The 9,186-nt window shown below is 40.6% G+C and overlaps 1 protein-coding gene across 1 annotated transcript; it reads left to right on the top strand.

The window, feature by feature from the left end:
• The first annotated feature begins 742 nt into the window (after positions 1–742).
• On the top strand, positions 743–4,062 carry LOC115790238 (ras-related protein Rab-1B-like). Its single transcript, XM_030743995.1, has 6 exons — positions 743–756; positions 2,083–2,155; positions 2,237–2,332; positions 2,453–2,548; positions 2,648–2,779; positions 3,829–4,062. The coding sequence occupies exons 1-6, from the start codon at positions 743–745 to the stop codon at positions 4,060–4,062; spliced, it is 645 nt and encodes a 214-aa protein (XP_030599855.1).
• The last annotated feature ends 5,124 nt before the right edge of the window (positions 4,063–9,186 follow it).

The raw sequence follows: 9,186 nt of genomic DNA, 5'->3' as shown, positions 1-9,186 counted from the left end.
TGGGGTTTGGTTAACTGGTGATTCTAAACTGGCTGTAAGTGTGACCTGTATGTGTTACCTCTGCAGCAGATTGGTGCCTGTCCACCAGGGTGTGCTGTGTTACAGCTGAGATAGGCTCCGGACTCTGAAGATGGACGGCTGTACTACACTAGCATAGACTCTCTAAAAGAAATGAATGTTCTAAACCATCTCAGCTGCTATGCTGCTATTTGACTTTTCTTGGCGGGTTTCAGTAGAACTTCTTCCTGCTTGTTTGTTTGGGAGTTTCAGAGCTGCAGTTGGTTCACTGACATGCAAGAGTCAGTTTGATTGGATATGAGTGCAGAGCAGAGGCACTCTGAGTGTCCTGCTGCTCACCACAGCAACAGCAGCCATAACAGGGCAACCCAAAGTCATCAACTCATTGGAAAAAGTAAAGAAATCATCTGAAAGTTTCAGACTGAAAAGTGAGGTAGAATGAATTTCCTACAGGAGTGTGTGTGTGTGCGTGTGTGTGTGTATCTTGATTCTAGGTGCTGTCCTCAGTGTAACCTGAGTTGGGCTTTATTAATAAATAATGCATCCAAACCAGTCAGCTCATCAGTCAGCTTTTGAGAAAGGTAGCTCTGGCTTATTCTGCCATTTGCCCTCCACAGAGACCGATCCAGACGCAGCATCAGAGATTATCTGTCTGTTTTTGGGTTCAGGATTCAGTTTCTGGTGTTTTGTTTTTGTTGTGTCACCTGGACCGACTTCGCTGGCCATGAATCCTGAATAGTAAGTGTTTCTCTCTCTTTGCAGTGATGAAATTATTCATCTTCTACGAGAAACTGACACCTGCTCTTTAACAGTGGCTGCTGACATGGAAAGTTAGGAGAAAAATGTAAGGCTGTGTAACATCCTGGACCCTTGTTTCTCATGACTGAGCCATCTTTGTTGTCTAACTAACGATTAATAAACATCAGTTCTGGATATACATCATTCTAAAGAGATATACATGCCATTTTTGTTGCTGCGCTGTTGCTTTGAGCTTATCAGCATCCAAGTATTAATACTAATACAAATAATTTGTGTAGGTACTAATGTCTGCATTCAATTTTCAGTAAACTGTAAGGGCCTCTCAGGCTGACGGCTATCCTAATTCTCAGTGTTGCTCCACAGAACAAAGAGAAATGGGAACTTCTCACACAAAGCAGAGGAAGGCCTACACAGAAAGACATTTGATCTCAGGTTACTTCAGCCTAAGTCTGTGACTGATGTGTCAGTAAACTGTGTAATGAAGCAGCAAACCAGTTTGGTTTGATTACAATCCTCCCAGAAAGACAACACAATAATGTGCATGCATTTAATAGATAATAATAGATACAGCCTGGTCACAGGAGGGCAAGACCATAGCTCCAAAATGAAAACCAAACTGGATGGAAAACTGTTAAGTGTGGACAGTTGATTGGAAAGCTTGCTTACTGTCCAGCTTTAGGTCTTTAATGGCTAAAAGTCAGTATATTAAAACAAAGGAAAGCACAACAGGAGCAGATGCTTCTCAGTGACAGCCATGTCGCCTCCAGACTTTGACAGCTGCTGTTGTAACCTGTGATTTTACTGCTAACAAGACCACATTATCACTGCAACATTGTTTCAACAGCTTAAACTGTTGTCTGTGATAAGCACCCCCTGATGAGTCGTTGTCCATCCAGAGTTCACACTTTCATTTCACTGGTGGTTTCAGTCACTCGCCCTTTTTGCCTTCTTTGTGTCCTAATAACGAGACTCTTTTGCCTGTAAGGGTTTCCACAGTTACTTTGTTCCACTGTTTGCAATTTCAGCTGCTGTGAATCAAAAAGTGCCATCCTCCTCCTGTTTTGGTCGTACAATCGAACCTTTTTTTTTTGTCCTGTGAGATTTCAGACCAGGTTTCAGACACAACTGAAGAGTCAGGGCAGATCTTACAGGCAAACAGCACAAATGCTGACGGGGTCAAAATTCTGTCGATGTTTGTGACATTATTTACATCTGAGATGGTACATCTCTAGCAGTTCATTCAGATATAAGACATTTATTTCATTTATTATATCATGTAATTTTTATGCATGTGTTTGTTTCTAGTGACTACTTGTTCAAACTTCTTCTCATCGGCGACTCTGGCGTTGGAAAGTCGTGCCTGCTGCTGCGCTTTGCGGTAGGGAAGAGAAACTACGCACACACACGCACACACAGACACACTTGCTTGCCATTTTTAACACTTTGCTGGTTGCTGCAGGATGACACCTACACCGAGAGCTACATCTCCACCATAGGAGTTGATTTCAAGATCAGGACTATTGACATGGACGGGAAAACTGTCAAGCTGCAGATTGTAAGGGAATCGTTTTTGTGAGGAAACACCATTATGTTGTTTTTCAAAGCATAAAAGTCTTTAAAAAAACTGTGTCATGTAAGCCTGAGTGCTATTTTATAAATGTGTGTACACCTTCAGTGGGACACAGCAGGTCAAGAGAGGTTCCGAACCATTACCTCCAGCTACTACAGAGGAGCTCACGGCATCATCATCGTGTATGATGTCACCGAGCAGGTAAGCGTGCGTGTTTTTATCATCATCTCAAAAGAAAAGCATTTGAACGTTAACTCCAGACCTGACACTACTTTGCTTTCTCTCACCTTTTCTCCTCAGGAGTCTTTTAACAATGTGAAGCAGTGGCTGGATGAAATAGATCGTTATGCCTGTGAAAACGTCTCCAGGCTGCTGGTGGGAAATAAGTCTGACCTCGTTAGTAAGAAAGTGGTGGATGCTGCCACTGCTCAGGTAACAGGCTACGTGCAGCAAAGAGGCACTCTGCTGCCTTTAGATGCTAATCAATAACTTCTTAAACACCGTAAAACTAAGTGGCAGCTTAATATGGGAAGAACACATTTCTATTTGAAAATGTTTTTTTCCCTAAATTTTAATTGTAGACATAAATATGCTAATACATTCACACTGGCGTTCTGACTTATTAGGGCTAATGTCCCAATGTGTTCTGACCTCATAGCATCAAATATGTTTTCAGAGGCTTCTGGCATCATGCATAAACTGTCCTCTGGCTTTGGTTGGACACACGCTGTGGCAGCAGTGGATGCTGGAAGCAAGCAGTCCAGTGAGAACGAGCAACAAGTGTTCATAACGGCTCAGCTACACTAGAGCAAAAAAAAGGAGGGCAACCTCCTTGTGAACTAGTAAAAATTAGTGGTTGCCCAGTGATTATGTTGAAATTTTTCACAACCGATTACAAACAGTTGCTGCAATTAACTGGTTGCCCCTCAACCTCTGAGAGACCACTTTCAATTGCAGTGCAAGGCAACCTTGCTTGGTGGGAGGCAACCTGTCTCCATACATTTGCGGTCCACCTTAGACTGATTCCAATCGCTCTCAGATTGTCTAATTAATCTAAGCATGCCACCAGCAAAAGAAAAATACTCTATTTTGGATTTGTGACATGTTCGAGGGAACTTTAGCTACTTTAAAGTGGTGTCTGGAGTTCCTTTGCAGGGTTTTTAATATGCCATTCATAATGCAAAATCATACATTATGATCCATCACTGCAGTTTTAACCTGCTCAACAGAATATAAAACAGTTTCACCAGCTACAATATTTAAATGTTAACTCATCAATAATTTAAGACTCCAATTAGGGTTCTTTCACTGTGACTACTTGGCTCACTCTTAATCCATTAGTACATTTTACAGCTAAAATTTTACTTAAACAGAATTTTGGAATTACAGTTGTTACATTAAATGTTTTTAAAATGTGGTGTTTATAAACTTGGACGCTTTCAAAAAAGACTCCTGGTTCTTTATTACACCCCCGTCCACAGGACCTGGCCTCGTCCCTGAAGATCCCCTTCCTGGAGACCAGTGCTAAGAGCTCTGATAACGTAGAGAGGGCGTTCCTTACCATGGCCTCTGAGATCCACAAGCGTCTGGCCAGTGAAGGAGGGGGCATGGAGGGCGAGTCAGCAGAAGCCAGGATCAAGGGCACTAAGATCAACAGCGCCCCTCTGTGGCTGGGAGGGGAAAAACAGACGCAGGAGGCGAGTAACTGCTGCTGAGGTGGAACCCCGACCACAAATATTCACCATCTGAAGAGACAGATGAGTCGCCCGTCCATCTGTCTAGTTTAAGGACTCATTAACCGTGTGTTCCACACACACATGTCGGCATATTTTTGACGTTTATGACTTTGAAAGAGAAACACATTTTTAACTTGACTACAAAAATTTTTCCATTTTTTTTTTTGAAGGAAATTTAGGTTGAGTTTTTTTTTCAAGAAATATGTTAATTTATTGTGAACAACAATGACAAAATCAACAGAAAGAAGAAAAGCAAACAATAATCTTCAATAATCTTAAGAGTTTGGGTCTTTTAAATACTTTCAGACGTCATATTGAACTTTAACCACATGTTTAACATATTTGTTGAGTCGGGCAAACACTGCAGGCAGCAAACAGACCGATAACTCAGCCAAATCAACAAACACGATGGTTTCTGTTTAAATGTGGGTGAAAACAGTTGGGAGGAGTTTTAGAAATACACAGTGGACCACCCACTAATTAGCAGTCACACAGTCTGGGAAGAGTTTTTGTTTTCTGAAATAATGTGATACAAGCCGTCCGACAGGAACAGATTTACTGTATGAGTTTCTATAACTGCCTCAGTTCTATTAACCAGTACATGTTGTGTTTTGCTTGATGTTTGTTTATGTGAATAAAGATATCCGAGGTTGGTCTTTTTGTGGAAAATATTAAGAGATTTTGAAATGTTTAAGATGGTGTATATACGGGCACCTTCCTGCTCGGCTGTCCTTTGGGTTCATGCCTGGTTAAAGTTAAAAAACGATGATTTTTCATGGTTTGAAAAAAACATCCTGAGGGTTTGTTTGAGAGAGGAGATGAAGCACTGAACATGAAAAAGTATTATTAACATACATTTAAAAGTCAGATGGTGTTACGCTGTCAGGTTGTGTTGTGTGATGTGTCGGGTGCAGGTTTTTGAAACACTGCACCTAAAAATCAAAAGTGCTTGTTAAGTACCAATTCAGATGGACACAAACACAGAAGTCTGTGAAATAACTAAAAGCCTGTAAATTCAGAATAGCACTAAGGAAGATAGAGTTCATCAAGTTTTATTTTTATCACAGTCATCACATTTTACACTCATTTTCTTTGGAAATGTTTCAGGACTTTCAAACTTGCAGGAAAGCTCTGGGAACCACTGATTTCCACATTCTAAAACCTCTAATATTTGAATAGCTGCTGTGCTGCCATTAGAGCTTCCAGATTATTAAACCTTTAAAAAGTTAAAAGACTCTCAAAGGACTTTAACTCATTATCCAGTCACTGTAAGTATGACAAATTTCTACATCTTCAGGAGATATTAGCCTGACAAATATCCCTTTGGGATGTGACGTGATTTCTCATAACGGCCCGACAACCTTGAATATGTTATATTAATGTCATTTAAACATGAATCAATGTCCTTTCAGCCGTCTGAGTGGGGTATTATCACAGTGTCACAGTGATTCACAGCAGATGGTTTCCTTTGTAATCAGCTACATTATTTTAGCAACAAGAAACTGATGCTGAGAGAGTGTGATGTCAGCAAACTCAGCTGCAAGTTAGAAATTATGAATACACTTTTCTTTTCAGCCACTTTGTGGCTGAATTGCTGTGGTTTCTAAACTTTTCCACTTTACAATAAAATCACTTACAGCTGATGTGAAGAGGAGGGACGAATAAGACAGACAAATGTGAGATTCCAAAATGTCAGCAAAGATTCAAATCTATATCCTGACAAATATTTTCAAAGTGTCATAAAGTTAAGTTCATTTAAGAAGAAAAATGTAAATGTTTGTGGAAATGAACTGTGTGGGAAATTTGGCCAAACTGCCTAAAGTGATGAGAAGCAGTCTTGTGCAGATGCAGTCTCATAGCTGCACAAACCTGAGGCAGAAATACTCAAACACTCTTTGAAGAACAGGAGGATAAAATATGAAACAATGGCTAAACTATAGTTTCTGAACAGTTTCATATGCAGTCACATGTGTGTCAGGCTGAACATTTCAGTGCTGTCAGCAATGATTTCCAACACTGTCTGCAGCACTTAATACCAGGACTGAAAAAACCTCTCTGTTTTATGGAAAGCTCGAACTGCTGCACCACCTCAGACAGGACAGGAAACAGGACGAGGGAGCAGGACAGAAACTGGGTGAGTAGTTCCTTTTCCTTCCTTTAGGTGTCAGTCTTGCTCTGTTTCTTTTCTAGCTTTTCCTGCCTGACAGCATCAGTCTCATTCATGTATTTTGATCTCAGTTTTTTTGCTCTCCTTCGTCCCCTGCATTTCTCCTCACCTCTCTGCGTCTCTTTCTTCCTCACATATTTCCCTTCCACTTGTCTAACCTCTGCCTCCCCCCCCACAAACACACACACTCACACACACTTGCTGCTTTTCCATTTAATTTTCTTTTCTTCAGTTTGTTTCCCTGCTCCAGCTTATTTCCCTCTTGCCCTGCTGTTGTTCTTCTTCACTCCAATATGAATATCCACAACTGTAACATACAAATAATAAGAAAATTAGGAAAAGGAGAATTTGTACACTGTAAGAGGGAGTTACAGATTTACATTTCCATTGCATTTACAAGCACACCCAATGAATTTTTAATAAAGAAAAACAAGGGTCACCCTCTGTCCTCACTCCAGTAATGTTGTGCACCTCCACTACACAAAATATTGTACTCGTCTTTGCTCTCAGCCCAGCTCGACTGTCTGCTGTAACACCTGGAGCCCGTATCACGAAATAAGATCAGCAGGTCACCTGGCTGTCTTTGGCCTTGAGTCTCAGGTATCACACAAATAGTTATTTTTTAACCTGAGATACTTCTCTGCACAGCTGCTGTGGAACACGTCCACTATTAGGATCCATTACTGATCCCTTCAGGATCAATACAAGCCAGTATTGTTATTATTATTATTAATAATAATAATAGACTAAATACATAATGATGACTGGAGCTGCATATTAATTGTGCCGAGTTGCCCGAGGGGATCCCTGACAGCACCGCTTGGAACATGAGGTGACTGATGATAATTAGGAGAAAAATAAACAGAGTTATGAGGCATTGACTTCCTCTCATTTGGCAGCAGAAACAATCTCACTTTACTTTTAACTTCACAAATAATTCCAGCTCCTGTTTATGGACCTTTATTCTAGCCATATCATTTTGTTTTAGACATTGAACCTTGATTAATGTTATGTTTTTCTATTTATATAACTGGATTTTGGTGTTTTAACTAAATTACCATGTAATGTCATACAAAGTACTTTACTTGGGCCAGTCTTAAATTTTGTTCTCCGATTAGTTTAACGCAGGTTAGCTCATGTCAGAAATGAAAAAAGATCGGGCCGTGTTCAGCTAGTTTTTCTTTGCATCTGTGGAGGACTTTCTAAATTTCAGTTTCAGAGATTTCAGGTTCCGGCTGTTTGGTGTGGATTTTTGTGTGTAGACAGCAACAGATTTGCGATTTCATCCGTCACACTTAATTGTTGTCTTATTACTAACAAATTTCATGTAATTACCAACTTGTTCCCGTTGAGCCGCAGACTGACTCCACCTTATTGCACTTTTATTGCTTCTTTACTTTGAAGACAGCAGTCGTTTCAAAGTGAGCGAGAACACAAGTTTGTTTCACGTGGTCACAGTAACTTCAGGCATGCTGGGGTTTCCCATTATTTAAACAAATATCTGAACCGTGACTTTTTGTTTTCTCTTAGTCATAGCCAAAATCTGCCACTATGAAACTAGGTCCTCATTATATACCCAACTGTACACAAAGTGCAAAGTTCATTAGCAGCCTTTTGACAGTGGTTAATCAGGATGTCTCAGTGAAGCTGCGTTAGCCAAAAACAACTGGACCGAGCTTGATACACATCCAGGGCTGCGTGTAGTTTCCTACAGTCAAACCCAAAAACTGTTTTGCTCTTTTCCACTAATTCAGTTTTTGGGGCTCTGATCACCTGCACACAGGTGCTTAGTTGAACCTTCCACAGAAGACTGAAGTCAGCAAGTTTTCTTCTGTCAACAGCAATTTGTCTAATGAGCCAATCAGATGACAGGAGAGGCTCAAGTGAGCAATACCACATGAGCTTTTTTCATTTATACGATGACATAACGAACGATTATTTTCTTGGTGGGGGAAGAGGCTGGAGGGAAGATGAGGGTCTTATTTTACAGTTCACAGACAGTTCGCTCATTTTAGTAAAGATGAACACAGTTCCCCATTATAATCTTGCTTTTGCTGCCTACTGTTTGTTGCTACACTGGCACCAAACCACCTGCCAGTTAGTTTAGGAGCATTAGATTGCTTTATGCTATTTTGGATGCTGTTTTCTACAGTTTCTGTTTTCTGTGCTCTCAGCCTTTTTTACTGTGGAGAAACTTTATGCAAGAAGCAACAGGGAGCCAGTGGACAGCAGTGAAAATCTATCATGTACAATTTTTTGGCTGACTGGAGACCAAACATACCTTGTTTAGGACCATTTGCAGAGGGTTTACTGTGCATGCTGGAAGCTCTGTGTGAGATGACCTGTAGCCTACACGGTGCTCGGTGGCTCACTCAGTCACATAAAACTGCATATTTATTTGTGTCATGCTGTAGCAAATTCACGCCTGAAGAGTTTTCACTGAATTCTGCTTTAGTACCATAGAGTCAAACTTAGCCACTAAGCCCACTGGATACAGCCAAAGGTCATTTTAATGAGGCCTGTGGAGAGGAAAGCTAACACAGTTCTGTGCAGTCCAATTCATTAAAAGGGAAGTTGCAATTATAGCAGAGAGTGCTTAATATTTCTTCACCAACATAGACCCGTTGGCTATAACATTTAAACCACCTGCCATGATGTGAGAAAACATCTAAAAGAGCACATGCTTTGTCTCAGTGTAGCCTAATATGGGGAAATTAGTTTTTCATACCAGGAAGAGCAAATGCCACATTTCAGCTTTGGGCATCTGAAGGTTTGCAAAGAGTCAAGATCTGTATCCCACAAACTCTCATATTACTGTGTTCATGGAGGACCTGGCTCTGTAATATGAAGTTCAGCATATCCAGTATTCCAATAAATGAATGTTTAAAAGACAATTTTAGTTTTTATTCTCTCAGCTGCAGTCCCAGCGTTAGCAG

This window comes from Archocentrus centrarchus, chromosome 13 (assembly GCF_007364275.1).
Source record: "Archocentrus centrarchus isolate MPI-CPG fArcCen1 chromosome 13, fArcCen1, whole genome shotgun sequence".
Lineage (NCBI taxonomy): Eukaryota > Metazoa > Chordata > Actinopteri > Cichliformes > Cichlidae > Archocentrus > Archocentrus centrarchus.
Note: the sequence above shows the minus strand (reverse complement) of the source record. Positions and strands in the feature narration are given on the sequence as shown.

Coding starts and splice junctions, on each gene's coding strand:
- LOC115790238 (XM_030743995.1), top strand. Junction 2,156..2,236: donor GCCTGCTGCTGCGCTTTGCG/GTAGGGAAGAGA, acceptor TGGTTGCTGCAG/GATGACACCTACACCGAGAG. Junction 2,780..3,828: donor TGGATGCTGCCACTGCTCAG/GTAACAGGCTAC, acceptor CCCCGTCCACAG/GACCTGGCCTCGTCCCTGAA.